Source organism: Melanerpes formicivorus, unplaced genomic scaffold (genome assembly GCF_026170545.1).
Source record: "Melanerpes formicivorus ecotype bairdi unplaced genomic scaffold, bMelFor1.0.p_v2 SCAF_59, whole genome shotgun sequence".
Taxonomy (NCBI): domain Eukaryota; kingdom Metazoa; phylum Chordata; class Aves; order Piciformes; family Picidae; genus Melanerpes; species Melanerpes formicivorus.
The window spans coordinates 3,128,407-3,147,289 of NW_027142411.1; the positions used below are offsets into that span (position 1 = coordinate 3,128,407).

The 18,883-nt window shown below is 52.3% G+C and overlaps 2 protein-coding genes across 2 annotated transcripts in view; one reads left to right on the forward strand and one right to left on the reverse strand.

Annotated features, from left to right (window-relative positions):
- Positions 1 to 402: 402 nt before the first annotated feature.
- The window catches only part of CMTM4 (CKLF like MARVEL transmembrane domain containing 4), a 54,110-nt gene continuing 35,629 nt past the window's right edge, over positions 403 to 18,883 (reverse strand). The window contains exon 3 of the mRNA XM_068161639.1: positions 403 to 599. Coding sequence (XP_068017740.1) covers positions 420 to 599 — 180 coding nt within the window. The 3' untranslated portion in view covers positions 403 to 419. The remainder of the gene's footprint in view (positions 600 to 18,883) is intronic.
- CMTM3 (CKLF like MARVEL transmembrane domain containing 3) lies at positions 4,664 to 18,327 on the forward strand. Its single transcript, XM_068161641.1, has 5 exons — positions 4,664 to 4,945; positions 11,487 to 11,642; positions 14,074 to 14,169; positions 15,592 to 15,709; positions 16,268 to 18,327. Exons 1-5 carry the CDS (start codon positions 4,841 to 4,843, stop codon positions 16,294 to 16,296), a joined length of 504 nt encoding a protein of 167 aa, XP_068017742.1. The 5' UTR covers positions 4,664 to 4,840; the 3' UTR covers positions 16,297 to 18,327.

An 18,883-nucleotide genomic window follows, 5' to 3' on the forward strand; every position in this document is an offset into this window, starting at 1 on the left:
GAGGAGCCCAGGGGAATACTTGCAGAAAAGCAGTGGCTTTAGAAACAAAACATTCTTTGGTCTCAGCACTAGCTGTAGCTGTAATACAGAGAAATGGCTTTACCTTTGTCCTGATCCAAATGGAGAGAAAACTGCCAGGAGCACGGCTTCTCTGGGGCAGCTGTGGCCTCCCCAGGTGCTGAGCACAGCCTCACCCTCTGCCTGTGCAAAAAGGAACACAGAATCTCCCAGTGTCAGGGGACAAACAAAAGCATTCCACAAAGGAAACAAGGGAAGTCTTTTTGCCACCTCCATTATGTTCATGAGAGGCTTTCTGCTTGCCTAACTGCTCTATTGGAGTACTTTTGACAGACACTTCAGCTGCTAGCTAAAGGCTTTGACTGAACAATGTACTTTTCACCTTTCCCTTCTGACAGAGCTTAAACCCCTACCTGGGTCCTGCACAAGCCAAGCAAAAGGAGATTCCCCCTGCGAGGCTGCAGGGCAAGGCTGCACCATCGCCACCCTCGCCGCTGACGGATTCCCTGCGGCAGCTCCAGCCCTTGTGCCGACCCTGCTGCTCTTGGCTGCTCAGCTTGCTTGGTCAACAAAGTGTCCATCTGTAAAGAGTAAAGGGAAAACAAAGAACAGGTCTCAGTTACTCACAGGGTAAAGGGGTGGGAGTTAGGATGTTAGCCCCCAAGGCTGGCACTTCACAGCACCTTATCCCACAGCCCTTTTTGCCTCCCTTTTCCACTTGCACTGAGGAATTGGGTTCCCAACAGCTCCACACTCTGGTAGGAAGCATCCCCCAGGGGCAGGGTTTGTGGCTGAGGCTGAATACAAATCTGCACCTTGCATTCAGGCAAAGCAACAGACTCCCTAAAAAGGGGAAAAAGAGTTAAAACATGTAAAAAATAAAGGGAAAGAGAGCCCTTCCTGCACGACAAACCAAGCAGCACAAGCCACCTCGCAGGCAGCCTCCTCCTTTAACCCAGCACATTGCCATCCCCTGGGCTTCCTGCTTGGCCAAGAGCTGTGGGATGTGAGGCACCAGTCTGCAGCTACCTACTGCCCTGTAGCCACCAAAACAGAGGGCTGGATTGCTACCAATCCTTTAGAAGACCCCAGACACAACAGGGACTCCACAGAGACCCCAAAACCTCACTGAGACACACAGCACCCCCCCCCCCCCAGAGACCCCCTCAGAAGCCCCCAAGGGAACCTCTAGAGGATCCCAGACCAATTTAGATACCCACAATACCCCATTCCATATTCCCCAGCCCATTTTAATGTCCCCAGACCCTTTTAGAGGCCCCCAAAACCCCTCTAGATGCTCATAGATCTCTCCCCACCACTTTAGATGCCCCCTAGACTACCTTAGATGTCCCCAAAAGCCCTTTTGGTACTCCCAGACCCCTTTTGTCATCCTCAAAAGCCCTTCAGGTGCACCCAGGTGGCTTTTAATTGCCTCCAAACCCCTTTTCGAGGCCACTCAGACCTCCTATCAGCAGGTGGCAGCAAGCAGTACCTCTCCATGCCCACAAGGCGGCAGCAGTGAGCGTGAGAATCCAGCAACGCCATAGAAGAGCCCAGGCACTGTTGGGACCCGACAGAGACCGAAGGGATCCCCCAGAGCCCCCCCAGACGCCTCTGTATGACCTCAGAGCCCTTTAGATGCCCCCAAATCCCACACTGACACCCCCAGATCCGCTGTAAATGTACCCAGACGCCCCCTTTACTGGCTTCCAGACACGGACACACACCCCCCCCCCCCGAACATGGTCCCTGCTCGCCCCCAGCACCAGCCCATTCACAGGCGGGGCAACCCCCGTTCCCCTCCACCCGGCGACCCCCCCCGCTGCGGCTTCTCCCCTCAGGGGCCCCCAGGCCAAACGGCGGGGCGGGGCTGTGCCGGACGGGCCTGCGCGGTACTCCGCGGGACAAGCAGTCCGCACCCGCGGGCCCAAGGCCCGCAACCCCCTTAAGAAGGCCCCAGACCCTCGCTACATGCTCGCTAAGAACACGCCGGCCCCGTTGCAGCACGGGTTTCGATCGTCTGAAATCCTTTTTATACTAGAGAGCCTCCTCACATTACTACAACTTTAAATTGCTTTTAATCTCTCCCCGCCCCCTCTCCAACCCCGTCCTCCAAAGACTGCTCAAGCATTCAGAACGAGGCATCAGTACCGAGGACTAACGGGGCGGCACACGCCGCTGCACAGCTGCAGTACCGATAATTAACCACACGGTGGCACCACTAACCAAGGGCAGGGCGGCACACGCCGCTGCACAGCTGCAGTACCGATAATTAACCACACGGTGGCACCACTAACCAAGGGCAGGGCGGCACACGCCGCTGCACAGCTGCAGTACCGATAATTAACCACACGGTGGCAGCACTAACCAAGGGCAGGGCGGCACACGCCGCTGCACCACTGTAGTACCGATAATTAACCACACGGTGGCAGCATTATACCACGGACAGGGAGGCACACGCCGCTGCACAGCTGCGGTACCGATAATTAACCACATGGTGGCAGCACTAACCACGGACAGGGAGGCACACGCCGCTGCACAGCTGCGGTACCGATAATTAACCACACGGTGGCAGCACGAATCACGGGCAGGGCGGCACACACCGCTGCACAGCTGCAGTACCGATAATTAACCACACGGTGGCACCACTAACCAAGGGCAGGGCGGCACACGCCGCTGCACAGCTGCAGTACCGATAATTAACCACACGGTGGCACCACTAACCAAGGGCAGTGGGCACACGCCGCTGCACAGCTGCAGTACCGATAATTAACCACACGGTGGCAGCACTGACCACGGACAGGGCGGCACACGCCGCTCCACAACTGCATAAGCATTTCCCGCAGAGCGTCCTGTGACCGGAGCACGGACACTCGCAAGACCACAGGTGTGGAAACACTGCTGATGCCGCCGTCGGCTCACTGCCCACAGCTACTCGGAGTGTACACACCGCTGTTTAGCAGCACAGTGTTCTGCTAGCACTCACACCCTCCCTTTTACTCTCAGAAACACTCCAGCAGTGGAGAAGCAGAGGACAGAACAAGGAGCCCGGGCTCCCTTGCCTTAAGTAACACTGCTCAACTTGCGTGCGTGTGGGACTGGGCTGAAGGGCAGGAGCTGAGCAAGTTCCCTCCGTGGCTGTTCTGCAGAGACATTTTTCCAGCTGTCTGCCTGAAGTTGCATATTTTTTAAATACTTATACACAATTTTTTTTCCACTTCGGAAGGTATTTCCCCTTCAGGGCTCCAGAGGAGAGGAGCACTGTTCTTTTCCTGCTAGGCAGGACAGACACGGACTTTTCTCCAGGCCAATACCATTAATTAGGCAGTCTTAAAGAGACAGTTTCTGGCTTTCATTTAGGATAAAAGCTTTGTCTGGCATAAAGCTTAGCTTTCAAGAACATGCCACTCCAAGGCTCCACACAAACATCAGACAAAGCAGCTGATGGGCTTTAAATATGGATGCTATTTGATTCATCAGCTCTCTCATCACATCTGCATTTAGAAGGCAACAGACAAGTTAGGAAGATGTGTTGGGTGCTGCTTTGAGGAGTGGAAGATGAGTCTGTAGAGACTGCATGGGGAAACTGACCTGCTGATTACCTTTGTAGGTGTTTGGTCTCATGCTGTGTGTTCTCTGTGTTGTCGATGCAGTTCTTGTTTCCCGGATTAGATCTGATGGCTCCAGAGGAAGCAATACTGCTGCAGAATAAGATTACCACCTTGCTAACAGCGCAAGTCCAGTGGCAACTGTTTGACTGCTCTCTTGTCAAGAACGTGTGAACGTGTTCACTCCGGCATTTCCTGTGCCCTTGGGTACTTGTTTAGGTGTTCTTACGGTCACAAGTGTAGTTTCAGTGCTGCAATTTCACCACTCCGAGCTTCACAGAAAGTTGTCCTGGTTTTTCTAAACTTGACTCCCTTTTCACCTGTCTGAATTAATTTCATATTTGCCGCCTTTTCTCTAATAGTAACAACATACAACTAGGCTTAACTGCATTGTTCATCGTTATTTATTTAAGTGTACTTAAAGTGAATTGATTTGATATGCCAGTACAAATCCTCAGGAGTGCTTTTTTTCCACCCCTCTTTGTGTTCCTGATGCCACAGATCAGCATCCTGGCTGCTGACTCCTCATGCCATGGCAGTGCCTGATTGCTGGAGGCATTCTGTTCCCTGGATGTTCATTGTCACGTTCGGAAAGTGCCGAGAACAACGGCACTGCCCCGCTAGGGTAACGCCATCAGCACAGGACTGCGGTGCAATGAAGATAGGGAAATAAAGCAGCTTTAGAAGCCACTTCAAACCCTTCAGCCTCTGAGTTCTAGAGCTCAGAGAGCCAGCGGTGAAGTTCAGTGCCCTCTGAACCACCCTCAATGTCCCAAGCGAGCAGCCCGCGATGGGAGAGTTCAAGGCTGACAGAGGGGCGGCAGCGAAAGGATGGAGGGCGGGCAGGGTTACCGGGGCGGCTCCCTTTGGGAGGCAGAGGAGCGCTCCCGGGCCGGCTGGGGCTGCTGCTGCCCGGACGGCGGGAGCTGTGCGGGGCAGAGGCGCGGAGCGGCTCGCTGAGACCCTCTGCCCCTGAGGGAACCCCTTCCCCCCCCCCCCCAGGCTGCTGTTGCGGGCAGCCGCGGGGCGCCCCACACCCCCTGGGGGCCGCGCTGAGCGCTCGGCCCCCACCCCCCAGATTTAGGGATGCTGAAACTTTTTTTCACGTTTCCGCAGTGTCACGATTTCCGCTTCCCTCCTTCACCAAAAACCCACCCCCAGCCCGCGCCGGCCCCGCTCCGCGCCAGCCCGCGGCCGCCCGAGCCGCCGCAGCCATGGAGGAGCCCGCGGGGGCCGCGCCGCCGCCCGGCCTGCGCTCGCTCCTGCCGCCCCCGGAGCTGCTCCGCTCCCGCAAGGGCCAGCTGCTGCTCGCCGAGGCGGTAAGGGCCAGGGGACCTGGGAACTGGGGGGCGGTGGGGACAAGCAGGGACAGAGCTGCTGCTGAGGCCGGGGGTCCCCCGTAACGTCCTGGTCACCTCCGGAGCAGAAGCGGAGCGAAGAGGAACAGCTCTCCCCGCCCTAAGCTGAGGACACCGCGCGGTGGTATTGCTCTGCCCCATCGCGGCGCGGTGGGAGCGGAGGGGGAGCCAGGGAACAGCCCCACCTCCATGGGTGAACCTCAGGGCTGGACCTTCAATCGATTGCGGGCAGCAGAGCAGGCTCATAAACCAAGGCACTCCTCAGGCTGGGCTTCCAGCACCGTAGCTGTGTTCCCCTTGAGCTGGAACCCCCATCCGTTTCAAAAGTGCTTTGATTTTGTTTAAACCCCTTCGCAGCATGAATCCAGTGACCACTGCTGCCCCCTCTGCACCTTCTAAGGGCATGGGGCACACCTGGGTGAGCAGGAAAGGTCCTGCTCCTGGATTATGTGTGACACGAGCTAGGGGACCATGATCTCAGCCTCAGTCCCAAGGATGCTGAAAGCTGTGCCCAGCCCAGACCTCAGAGAGGGGCACCCTTGCTCACTGCTATTACCTGGAGGTGTTCAAGGCTAGACAGGATGATGCCTTTGACAACCAAGTCTACTTGAGAGGTGTCCCTGCCTGTGGCAAAGGGGTTGGAGAAGATGACCTCCAAGGTCCCTTCCAAGCTAAGCCCTTCTAGGATTCTGAGGTCAGGGCTGGTGGCAGTGATCACAAAACTTCAATTTTTGGTGTCCCCCTGGGTAGAGGAAGAGAAAGCTTCCCCTCCTGGGGAATGAGCATTTGACATTCAAGGCACATTGTAAGAGGAGGGCAGTTGACTGAAATGAGACCTTCAACATCAGTTGTACTGGAAATGAGCAGGAATTTAAACCCCAAGATCTCTGTAATTCTAGTGGGAGTTCTGACAGCAGGCAGGCAAACAGCGAGACAACTCCAACCAGCAATCACAGCTCTGTCCAGATGTGTTTCTAGCTATCCACTGTGCCAGCTCTGAGAAGGAAACAAGGAAATTAAAGCAAGAAAAAGGGGAAGGAACTGGCAGGAGGCAGCACTGTCAGGAGGCAGCACTGTCAGGAGGCAGCACTGTCAGGAGGCAGCACTGTCAGGCTCCCTGAGCAGCCCTTCTCTGGGCTGTGGCCACTGCCCTGTGGCAGACAGCAAAACTGCTGTAAAACTTGCAGGCCCCCTCCCACCCCTCACAGCAGCTGTACTTTACCCCCAGAGTAAGGAGATAGCAAAGCCCAGCTGCTGTGCTCCCTCGGGCACCTGGCTTTGCTGCATGCTGTAACACACCAGAGGTGATTTTCACGAGCTCACAGCCAGTAAGTTGTGACTTCCAGAGAGCCTGGCTTTTCAAGCTCTCCAAATGATGACATTTTGAGTAATACTGTGCTGGTCATGGGATCAGACTCACCCTTTTGTTGTCATAGAGAAGTACTAATTGCTCCTCCTTGGAGTAATAAAAACAGCCCTGTCTTGAACAAAACAGGGATTTGTCCTTCCTCAGGCCGCTCTGGGCCTCCTGAGGGTTTGGCTGGCTGGAAGCAGCTTTAAAACCCCATCTGCTGAAGCTGCAGCAAAGCTCTCTGAGGGCTCCTTGCAGGCCAGCCCACGTGTTCAGGATGTCATTTCCTGGCAGAGGGGAGGCAGCAGTAGTTTCTCTCCAGTTTTCTCACCTTTGCCAGATGAAATCATTGAAGACAACACAGGCTTTAGAATCAGTCCTGTCAGAAAAATGCAGTGCCAAACCAGACAGCCAGCAAGGTTGGGAGAGACCTCTGAGAGCCTCCAACCAACCCTCGACCCAACACCACCATGGCCACTAACCTATGTCCCCAGGTGCCATGGCCACACCTTTCTAGAACACCTCCAGGGCTGCGGACTCCACCACCTCCCTGGGCAGCCTGTGCCAATCCCTGACCACTCTTGCAGCAAAGACACTGTTCTTAATCTCCAGCCTAACCCTCCCCTGGCACAAGCCCCGGTGCTGGTTGCTCCAAACCCAGTCAAATTAGCTCTGAGGCTGGGAAAGGGCCATTCAAGACACCCAGCAGTTTCCTCCTTTAAAAACATTAAAAGCAGTTGAAAACTCATTGCAGCTGAGTCCCACGTTAAAGCTCTCCCAGTTTAAATCTGTGCCCCAGATTTAGCTTTGTATTTGTGGTCTCAAATGTTTGGGGTTTTTTCTCTGCCACAGCAGAGGGGTGGGGTGGGGCTGGATTCTGCATGAATGGAGAATGTTCATGGGGTAGTGTCTTGTGTTCACAAAAAATGAGGTTCTCATTAGCCTCACCAAAGGCCTCTCTCACATTATTACTCAGCAGCTTGGCAAGTCATGAGAAGTGCACTTTATTGCTCAGGCTTTAGGGCCCTGCAAACACTTGGCTTCTCTGCAGGTAGATCAGAGCTCTCTGCTGGCTATGGGAGCTGCCTGTAGGCCTGCAGTCACTATTCCCAAACCACCACAGGCTGAAGGCAAAGCAGCAGCTCGCAGCCACATCTTGACCACGGAGATGGTTACACTTCTCTTTTTGTGGCTGTGGCAGAAAGGGAACACAAGTTGGCTCCAGCAGCTCCCTCAGCCCAGTGACTGGAAGTAATCTCAATTAAGAGGTTTGCCCACTAGAAGCAGCTGGCAAATGATGTTGTTCAGCAGCCCTAAGTTACAGCAGACCACTCAGACTCTGTACATTCAGGGTCACAGAGTTGGGTTGGAAGGGACCTTCAAGATCATCCAGGTCTAATCCCCTGCCATGGGCAGGGACACCTTCCACCAGCCCAGGCTGCTCCAGGCCTCATCCAGCCTGGCCTTGAACACCTCCAGTGAGGGGACATCCACAGCCTCCCTGGGCAACCTGTGCCAGTGTCTCCCCACCCTCAGCATAAAGAATTTCTCTCTAGCATTTCTAAGTGAAGACAGCCGCCACCCTCACAGCCTGTCCCCTTCCCTAGCCCTGCTGGAGGTGGCTGGGAGCACTAGTGCCCACAGCACAGCTCCAGGCCTGCCAGGGAAGGTGGCAGAGGCAGCTGCTCCAGGAGCTCAGCGCTGCAGGCCAGAGGTGCTTTGGTCAGGCTGGGGGAAGCTGCTGCAGCCACTTTCCAAAATCACATTTCACACCTTGTGTTGTGGAGGGAGTGTGGATCTCCACAGCACTGGGCTGTACTCTTCATGCCAGCATTTGAGCTGCTCTGTGGGCTGCCAGCCTGAGCATGCTAGTGCTTCCTCTAGAACAAGTCAGGCTGGTGATGAAGCCAGTTACTGCTAGAAGCTTAATTAATTATCATCTCAAATTTTATTCAGAGGGGCAAGTTCCTCCCCTGCTCATTTTCCCTTTGATCTTCCTGCCCTATGAATTTTTTATCCTACCTGGGGATAGCTACAGACCCACAAAGCAGCTGTAACATCAAGGACATGGATGAGCTTTGCTGTCTCTCTTGATCCTCTTTATCCTCACTGTCTGGTTCCTCCACTTGCTAATCACTATTCTGTCTCTGACTTTCTCTTTTCCCTTCCTATTCTCTCCCCATACCATTATTTTGTCCACATGTTGTAACTCTTCTCTTAAGCTACTCACTTTTCCTAAATACTTAGGTTGCTGTCTTGAAGGTCAGCATAGAATCATCCTTGTTGGAAGGGACCTCTAAAGGTCATCCAGTCCAACCCCCACCTATGATCTTTTCCGCTCTTAAAAATGCTCCCTCTGCCCTGTGTTGGGAGCATTTAACAGCCAATGTCACAGCTGCCACCAGAGCTTGTCCTGGCAAGCTCCATGCTTATGCATTCTGCTGCTCAGCCCAGCTGTTTTAGTCAAGCTTTTGTGTTGGTCCTGGTGTCTGCTTTAACTGCTATCTCCTTAGTGCCCTGCCACCAGCATGCAGTGACACTCCCTTATGTTTCTAACTCAGCTGTGGTCAATGCAAAGCTGTTCTGCAGAAGGTTGTGCCGGTGGCACAAAGGATGTAAACATCACCATGCCTGGTTTTCTCTTCTTTTCCTCTCTCCTGTCTTTTCAGTCTTCTCTGAACTGACCTTCATAACTGAAACCTCCAGCTGCTCTGTGTAAGGCCTCCTTGGAAGAAGCCCCCTGTGCCTTCCCCTGGCTCTGTAATCAGAAGGCAATCCGAGGGGAACCAGCAACGTCAGCTCCACGACCAGCAGGACAGAGAAGTGACTGAACAGCAGAGCCCAGGCAGTGATCTGCTTTCCCTCTGCCAACAAACACTAACTAAAAGCACTCTTGTCCAACAGAGATCACCACTAGCCACTTCTACAACTGCTTCAGCACACCTGTGCCATGGAGCAGGCACCTGGCTGCAGGGAGCAGAGGGCACTGGGGCATGCTGCAGCATGCTGTGGTGTCAGACAGCTGCAGCGGGGCTGTCCTCCCTGCACAGGAGACTCAGCACTGCCTCCACCCCTGCCATCAGCTCAGCCCTTCAGCAGCCCTCCCTCCCCAAGCAGCACAGTGCTCTCCAAACACTGCAACTAACTCCTTCAGACTTTGCATTGCAAGCTGGTTGTGTGCTGAAGGATCCCTTGGTAGAGCCTGGCCAGCCTGGAAAGTCCAGCAGCACAATATTAGGTAATAATTGCATGGGGAAAAGTACTTTTGGAAACACAATACCAAAGAACTGCCTTTTAAAGAGTAATGTGCAACACTTCCTTCTCTTTTATGTACTCTCCCACTCCCATAAAAAAGGTGCTCAGTAAAAAACCCCAAAACCCCCAAAACCCAGGCTGCTGCTTCTGCCAGGACTTTTTATCATCTTACCACTGCCAGGCTATGAAGGGATCCCGTTCTCTCTTTGCTCCAGCAGAGCTTTCTGCACCCAAATCTTCCTCCACAGGGAAGCTGGCAACCATGACACTGGCAGTTCAACAGCAGGGCAGGAACAGCTCAGGCTCCTGGCTGCTATCAGTGCCCAGGATGTAATCCCAAGGGAAAAAGAACTCCCCGTGTAAGCACAGACAGAACTGATAAACCACTGAGGTTGGTTTGTTTGCTGCCACAAGCTGCAGTTGGTGAGTCTGAAAGTGCTAGAAATGAACTTGCAACAGCATTGAGCCTCACAAACTTCCTCTTTAGCTGTTTAGGGCTTTTTTATCACAGGGCTGTCAGAAAACCTGCAAGATGCCATTGCTTGACCTTTCTCTGAGATCACTTCTGAACACACAGAGCTTTAGGGGAAAGAAAGGTGCAGAACAAGTGTGATGTGCAGTGGAGCATTTGATGGTCTTTAGAGGGCTCAGGAGGAATCCTGAAGGTTGGGTTTAAGTCTGTTGAGGTTTTCTGAGCAGCTTTCAGTTTCCCAGATGTTTCAAAGTCATGAAGGCTGGAAAAGGTGAGGAGGTGTTCACAACTTTTGGTCCCAGGCTGGTACATCAGTGTTTGTAGTGGGGGAGGAGAGGTAAACCTGTGAAGGAGCCACAGTTTTAGATGACAGCAAATGCTACAGTGAGTGCCACTGCAATGAAATGCTCAGAGCAGAGGTTTGCTCACTCTCAGAATCCACTGTTGCTCAGGGAGTCTCTGCACTCCAGCTGTCTACATCAAATAGAAATGAGAAACCTTGTCAAACCTGACAGCTCTGTGGGCTCCTGCCTTACACAGGGCTGTCCCCAAGTGACCCAGCAGATCTGGCATGAAAATCTACCTCAAAGCCACCACACAGCCAGTAGCAGAGTTAAGGAATGGTTGGACTTGATCTTAAAGGTCTTTCCCACCCAAAATGATTGTGTGATTCCTTGGGCCTTTTCAGTCTCTGAATGCCTCCAAAATGAGGACTGATGCTTGACTGGAGCTCCATCATCACACTTCATGTCAGATCCTTCCCCTTTCACTGTCACCAATAATCCATTGCAGTCAAGGGACGTCTTGCAAAGGGCTGTTTGCACAGGTAGCTGCCCTGTTAACGAGACTCTAAGACAGACAAACACTATTTCCCCAGATGCCAGCTTCTCCAGATCAGACACAGCTGGCAAACTGGAATGCTTTCATCTCTTCTGCACCTTCCCTTGCACCAGCAGGGATCCCATGGGAGCCCCAGCTCCTGCCACAACAAGTTTCTGTTTGCACCCCAAGCTGTTACAGCAGGGGCTTGGGCACTGTGCTGTGTTTCAAACCACACAGGAACCTTGGATTACCATAAACCTGGTGGTGACAGAGGACAAAGGCTCTTGGCTTCACCTAACAGTTCATGCTTCTGCCAGTAGTGTCCCACTCCACGTTCAGCTTTATGCTGTCAGAACAGTTTGCAATCCAGAGCAAATGACTGGCTCCAGGAGCTGCAAATCTGCTGAGCTCTCCAGCAAGTCAATTCCACAGGCATGGAAATAAACACCATCACTTGAGATTTATTCCAGCTAAAGAGAATTCCTGTGGCCCAAGCACTGATGGCCCAGCCTCAGGGACAGGAGCACACAGCTCCACAGCTGCTCAGCTGCCTGAGGCTCTGCTGCTCCAAGCCAATAACAAGAGTTTTCCCTTTACTCTAGGTGCTGTCATTTATCATCTTTATCTGCTACATTGCATCCCTGGCTGCCTCTTTCATGATGGCACCCCTCCTCGAGTTTCTGCTGGCGCTGTTTCTGTTCTTTGCCTACGCCTCCAAGCTGCATGAGAAGTTCAAAGGCCTGCACTGGCCGCTGGCGGTAAGTGAGCTCTGCCCCACCGCCCCCAGCCGGCAGCACACAGCACAGACTGCTGCTGGCCTCTGCAGGACAGCATTCACACTGGGGGTTAGGAGCAAATCCTTCGCAGTGAGGGTGGGCAGACACTGCAACAGGTTGCCCAGGGAGGTGGTGGATGAACACCTTCCTGGAGGTGTTCAAGGCCAGGCTGGATGAGGCCTTGAGCAACCTGGGCTGGTGGGAGGTGTCCCTGCCCCTGGCAGGGGTTGGAACTGGATGACCTTTGAAGTCCCTTCCAACCCAAACCATTCTAGGAATCTGTGAACATGAGCAAAATACAGGAGTTCAAGCTGTTAACAGCTTCAGCCCTTAATTAGAGACTTGTGCTTGTAGCCTCTGATGCAGAAGGTGGCAAAGCTCTCTAAGCTGTGCTGTGCCACATCTGGCTTGGTGCTGACAGACAGCATGGCTTTAGTAAAAGCACAGAACTGATGCCCAGTTCCTGGCAAAGGGCTCAGTGCTGGAGCTTCAGAAGCAGGCAGCATCACAGAAACAGAGAATGTTAGGGGTTGGAAGAGACCTCCAGATAGCACCCAGTCCATCCCCTCTGCCAGAGCAGGGCCACCCAGGGCAGGTCAGACAGAACACATCCAGGAGGGTTTTGAATGTCTCCAGAGGAGGAGACTCCACAGCCTCTCTGGGCAGCCTGCTCCAGGCCTCCAGCAGCCTGCTCCAGGGCTCCAGCACACTCACAGTAGAGAAGTTTCTCCTTATGTTGAGGTGGAACCTCCTGTGTTCCAGTTTGTACCACTGTACCTTGTCCCATCACAGGACACCGCTGCAACTAGCACCTTCCTGACATCCATTCCTCAGATGTTTGTAAACATTCATGAGCTCTCCTCTCAGCCTTCTCTTCTCCAGACTCAACAGCCACAGGGCTCTCAGCCTTTCCTCATCACACAGCTTACCATCAGCCCAACTAAACCTGACCCCAGCTGGGGGCTCCTCAGTATTGCCTTAAGTAATCACCTGTCTGCCAAAGTCTGCTGAGCTCCTCAGGTCAGTGGTGTTGAGACGCAGTCCTGACTGGGAAGCCCTGCAGCTCTTGCCCATGCTCACAAAGGGCCACAGGATGGCTCTGTTGCTTCAAAGAGACATTGGGAAGGGAACATCTGTCCAGCAACACAAACACTTCCCAAACAAGGCACATCTGAGCCCTCTGGATTCTCTTCCAGCACAGGCCAGGAGTGGTTTGTCACAGTACCATTTGAATTGGAGCTCTCCATGGACAAAAATAGCAGTAGCAAGGCCACTGGTGGATAACACACTAGCAGTGGCTATGGCACTGTGGATGGTTTCCCGCTGGAAACCTCAGTGCCACCACTTTGCTGTCTTTTCCATGTGTCTGATTCCAGAACAGAGCCAAGAAAAGCACTTCTGTTATTATGCCATTAACACATTCTAGCAGAACCATGATAACTGACCTTGTCCTGACTTCACAAGGCTCCAGCTTCTTGGAGGACTTGGGTTTTGAGGCAAGATCTTATCTCTCTGCTCTAAAAAGGCAGAAGATCTAGTTGTGAGCAGAGGTAAAGATGCCAGGACTAAGGCATGCCCTGGGGATCACAGCTCTTTCTTTACTAAGGCAGTGCAGAGGTGCTCCAGCACACCCCCCTGCCCTCTGTCCCAGGGCATGGCCCCTGCCCAGCCCAGCTGCAGGCCCAGCCCAGCTGCAGGCCCAGCCCAGCTGCACACATCTTAGTGACAGCAACAGGGAGAATCACAGAATTGTTTGGGTCAGAAAAGCCCTCTATGATCATCAGGTCCAGCAGTCAACACAACCATGGCCATCAAACCATGGCCCCAGGTGCCATGTTCACACCTTTCTTGTGCACCTCCAGGGCTGGTGGCTCCACCACCTCCCTGGGCAGCCTGTTCCAATGCCTGACCTTCACTTCAGGCTGACTGTTGGGAGTTCAGGTGGTCACACCAAGTACAAACCATGGTCTTAAACACCAACCAAAGTGTTTGGTTCCTAAATGAGGAGTTCCTACAGACAGGCCTGCTGCTCTGTAGAGACAAGCACATGGGAACTGGTTTGTTGCTCTAGAGCCCTGGGTGCAGCAGAGGTTCTGCTTACAGACTTAAAGCACTTCAAAAGTTCCTCCATGAAACTTCCAAGCACTGCAAGGTACATGTCCCAGAAGACAGCCCTTCTCACCCTGCCTGACACAAGCCTGTCAGAAGTAGGATTTACCCCAACATCTGTCAGAGCCTGTGCCAAGGTTCTGGCCACCCCTCCTATTCCCAGAGGAACAACTCAGCCACTACAGCACACCAGGCTGTAGCAACACCAAAGGCTTTCAGAGGTCATTTGTGAACTGGCTTTTGGAGGAGTGTGTGTGCTGGGTCCCCTGACTAAGCTGAGGACACAACTCTGCCTGTTTTGCAGGACTTCCTGCGCTGTGTCTCTGCTGCCATCATTTACTTTGCCATTTCCATTGCTGCTGTCTCCAAATACAGCGATGGAGCATCCAAAGCAGCAGGGGTAAGTAGACCCAAGCCTTCCACCTCAGTGTTTTGGTGAACTGCATGCAGATGTACCTCAGAAACAATTCCATTCTGACCCCACTGCAAGGAGCAGAAGTTTCTTCAGTTAACTGAGAGCTGGATTTGCCTAAAGCCAGAAAGAACTGGTCACTTGTTTCGAACCACAGGGTCTGAATCAAGGAGTTTGCATCCTAACAGTGCTGCTCAGTGTTTACTACTAAGGGAGGGCACCTGTTGTGCTTTTTGATTTCACTGGCTGGCCAGGGAAGACCATAGAGTCACAGAATGCCAGGTTGGAAGACCCCAAGGATCACCTGCTCCAACCTTTCTAGGTGATAGTGGAGTTGCAGTGAGCTGGTCCAGCACCCTGGCAAGCTGAGTCTACAACTGCCCAATGTAGGGGACACCACTGCCTCCCTGGGGAGATGATTCCAATGTCTGACTGTGCTCGTGGGGAAACAGTTTCTTCTGGATAAAGTTTTTTGTTCCTGCAAAGAACATAATGATCCTTAAATGGAGGGGAAAATAATAATAATACTAAAAGAAATCAAAGCTGAAACTATACCAAGGAAAGTCTCAGGTAAGTAATTTCAGCCTCCTGCCTCTAGTGCTTAACTTTACTTGGATGAGCTGAAAGGAGCAGGGTCATCTTACCCCCCAGCATAAGGCCTGCCCAGGAGAGAGCCTTAGCTGTCAGGACTTTGTGTGCAGCAATAAGACACCAGCCTCTCCAGCTGCAGCCTGACTAAGCAGCAATGATGCATGCAAGATAAAATTTGCAGGTAGGAACAATACCCAAGAGTGGTAGCCAGCACCCCTCAGCAAACCATCCCAAGGCATACACAGTGTCAGAGCAAAGACCTTGCCTTAGCCTTTATCACTCCATTTAGCTCTGGAGCAATCCCACACAGCATCTCCTCTAGCTTCCCAGCCTGAAAACCTACCTGTGCTAGGCTGCTGCTGCTGCTGGGGCTCCAAACAGGTAACTCCAGAAGCATTTTCCCTTGGCCTGGGTCACTCTGAAATAGACACATCTCCTTGGAAACCAGTATTTCCTGAGAAACGGAGCTGTTGGCTTGCTGGCAAAGAGATGCCCTGGGATGGTGAGGTGCAGGTTATGTTCTCTTGCAGCACAGGGCAATGCTGATGCTCAGAACATGCACAGAACCAGAGAGGGATGTAGCTTGGGGAAGGCCTGAGCAGAGCAACTGCAGGGCTCCACTCTTCCAGGTCAGCTGTCATTTAGTTGATGCCAGTGGGTCACAAAGACATTTCCCTTCCCTGTCTGTCTAGAAAGACACAAACCAAAGCAACAATCAAGGCCAAGTTTTCTTTCAGAAGGTTTCTTGTGTCAGACTTATATTTTGGGTTGTCGTTGACAGCCAGGACCTGTTGTTAAAGAGTTCTTCTGCCACTTTAGGTGTTTGGGTTTGTGGCCACCATCGTGTATGCCATTGATTTCTACCTAACCTTCAATGACCTGGTGACTTTCCTCAAGCAAGGCAGTTCTGATGCCCCTGAAGGGCACAAGTCAGAAGGTAGGTAAAATTCTCCACCCAGCAGGAGATTTTCTTCTCAGCTTGATCCTTCACGGGGCAGCAGAAGCACTCACTCCCTAGGAGCAGTTTCTCTTCTTGGCTACTTTGCTTTTGCCCACCACTATGCAGAATTCTGAAGCTGCTCACTGAACCCCCATAGCCCTGCTGAGATTTCTTAACATCTGGAAGCTGCTGGCTTGCAGAGCAGTGCAGAGCCGTGACCCACAGCACACAGCAACATTCTGGTCCAGGAAGGAAGGATGTCCTCAGCAGGCAGGCAGGATGTCTTCAGCAGCCTTCCTCTTGCTGCTCATGCTAGCAATCATCTCTCTGCAACTTCTTCTGTCTATGCTGAAGTGCCTCTCAGCAGCATTTCTCAAATCCTTTGAAAGCATTTCAAGCTCCCTCCTGTGCATAGGAGCTGTCATTTCACAAGCCCTTTCTCAGACATGCCAGGACCTTTGAAGCAGACACCTGCTGAAGGGCAGCACCCAGCAAGAGGCAAAGCTGGCATCGAGGTTTCCAGTTCTCACTGTAGTTCCTTGTTTCAAATTGCAGATGAGAACTCTGATTCTGACTCAGACTGAAGAACCAAAGACCAGCCATGTGTGAAGGGAAGATGATCAAGCACTTTCCTCTGCTGAATGCACTGCCAGCTGAAACATCTCCCTCACTTCAGCCTCAGTATCCTCTTTCCACCTCACTGTCTGTGGAATCACCAAAGCACAGACAGGGCAGTGATATGGAACAGCAGGCAATTCTCAGTGCCATCATCAGACACTCCTCAGAACTACAGATTCTGCAGTAGGTCAGCCTGCCCCAGAACTCTGTAGCCCAACAGCACATCTCAGTTCTCAGTTGTCCCTCCTCACTCAGCACAAGGTCCTGAGTCCACAGGGATGTGGTATTTAGACACATTAAGTAGAGCCTTTAATATGCTTTCTTCATTCCAAATCTTTTAACACTTAGAGCTTTTATACTGCTTGCTGTGCCAAAGAAGAGAGGCTTGGAGTGCCTCCACTTTGTATTTTTCTTAACTAACAGTATTTCTGTATCTGAAGTCTGACTGTTCCACTCTCAAGCACTGAAGGTGTAGGTTGTAGCTAAAATGTTGGGTTTGATACATTTACATCTCCTGCCTACCTGCAACAAGAAAATGTGACAACTGGAAGCCTGCAGCAAGAACAAACCTCAAGAGTGTCATTGTGCCACACTGTGCTGGTTCATCATTCACTATCACTTCTTTAAGCTGCTTGGATGGGCTCACATCCCATCTTCTGCAATTTCCATCCCAGACAGGAGGCAGAGCATCATCTCAGCAGACCCCTTCCTGCCATTTGCATGGAAGCCCTTGCCCCTGTTTGCAGATACAGGCAAGGAAGGTTTGCCAAACAGCAGCTAACAGCATCTGCCCGGCAAAGCCTGCAGACTCTGTGCACAAGGCAGCACTGTCTCCTGCTCTGTGTTGTAAACCCTGGTGCAGAAGGAGGAGTAGTGCTGGGTTCACAAAACAGAGCTGTTTCTGTAAGACTCAGGATACCTGGGCCCCAGGAGGGCACCACATCCTTCCCACTGTGAAAAGGCAAAACACAACCTCTAAACTAAAGAATGGCTGCAAGGCAATTCATGTTCCCAGCCCCCTGCTTTGGGGCCTTTCTGCATTTTGATTTGGTTTGATTAATTTGGGGTTTTTCCCCCAGAAGGATGTTTCAGAGAGTTGTTCCAGTTGGAAAAGACCTGGGCAGCCTGGTCTAGCTGGAGGTGTCCCTGCTCACTGCAGGGGGGTTGGACAAGATGATCTTTGAGGGTCCCTTCCAACCTGATGCAATCTGAATCATCAACTCCAGCCATCCACCCAACAGCACCATGGCCATCAAACCATGGCCCCAGGTGCCATGTCCATACCATTGCCTGAACACCTCCAGGCTCATGGTTTAGTATTCTGGTGACAAAGCCTTCTGAATTTACAAGAAGGTATTTTGATGGGTACCACAACCTACCTTGAACTCTTTGTGTCCACCTCTAAACACAAACTGCTTGGCAAAGGCAGGGCATGCTCCTTGTGCACAGCATCAGGCAGGCCTGTTCCAAGGGAACCTGGAGACACTTCCAAAAAGCCCCAGAGCACCAGAACAGGCCTCAGCAAACAGCAACTGACATCAGAGCAGAATGTAGCAGCAGAACAACAAAGGCAGAATTACCCTTGGGCTCCAGTTCCCTGCCAGCAGCTGGCTGCTAAGGGCAGAGCCCAGTTCCTTGTCACAGCGAGCAGGTGCTTGGGAAGGTGCTGGCCAGCTTCAGAGTTGTCTACAGGCAGCTCCTACTGAAGGAATAAGAGCAAACCAAATGGTTGCTTTGAAATGTGACAAATCAGCTTTGCTTTTTTAAGGCAGAGCTCTAGGGAGCTTTTCCTCTCTGAAATTCCACCTTTTTTGCTTCTCTATTGTCATATTGTACTGACAGGCACTGTGATGCCAGGGGACCTGGGCTCAGTTTTGTATTCCATTGGTTTGTATTTCTCTTTGTTTTCATTCAAGTATGTACTGCATGTCACAGCTGCAAACTAGTGCATGGTTAATATTTAGAAACCATGATGGAATAAACCTCTTTTAATAGAAGTGTTGGGTGTCTTTATTTTGAGACTTGGGTTTACTGCCTTGCCTCTGACCAGAGTAACAGGATTTGAAGAACTCCATCAGGCAGGATGCTGTGTGGTGGGGAGGTGGACAACAGCACAGAGCCAGCACTGAAGACCCATCACTCATTCTTGCACATCTTGCAAGGAGGAACTTCATCCTAGGCACATGGAAGAATTGAAGCACATGAAGCCACAATGAAGCCACAAAGATGATCCATGGGCTGCAGCAGCTCTGCTGTGAGCACAGGCTGAGGGAGCTGGGGGTGTTCAGCCTGGAGAAGCCTCCAAGGGGACCTCAGAGCTGCCTTCCAACAGCTGAAGGGATCCTCCAGGAAGGCTGCAGAGGGACTTTTCCTGAGGGTGTCTGAAGACAGGACAAGGGGGAAAGGTTTGGAGCTGTGGCAGAGCAGGGTTAGACTGGAGCTGAGGAAGAAGTTCTTCAATAAGAGAGTGGTGAGACTCTGGAACAAGTTTCCTAGGGAGGCTGTGGATGCCTCCTCCCTGGGGGTGTTCACAGCCAGGCTGGATGAGGCCTT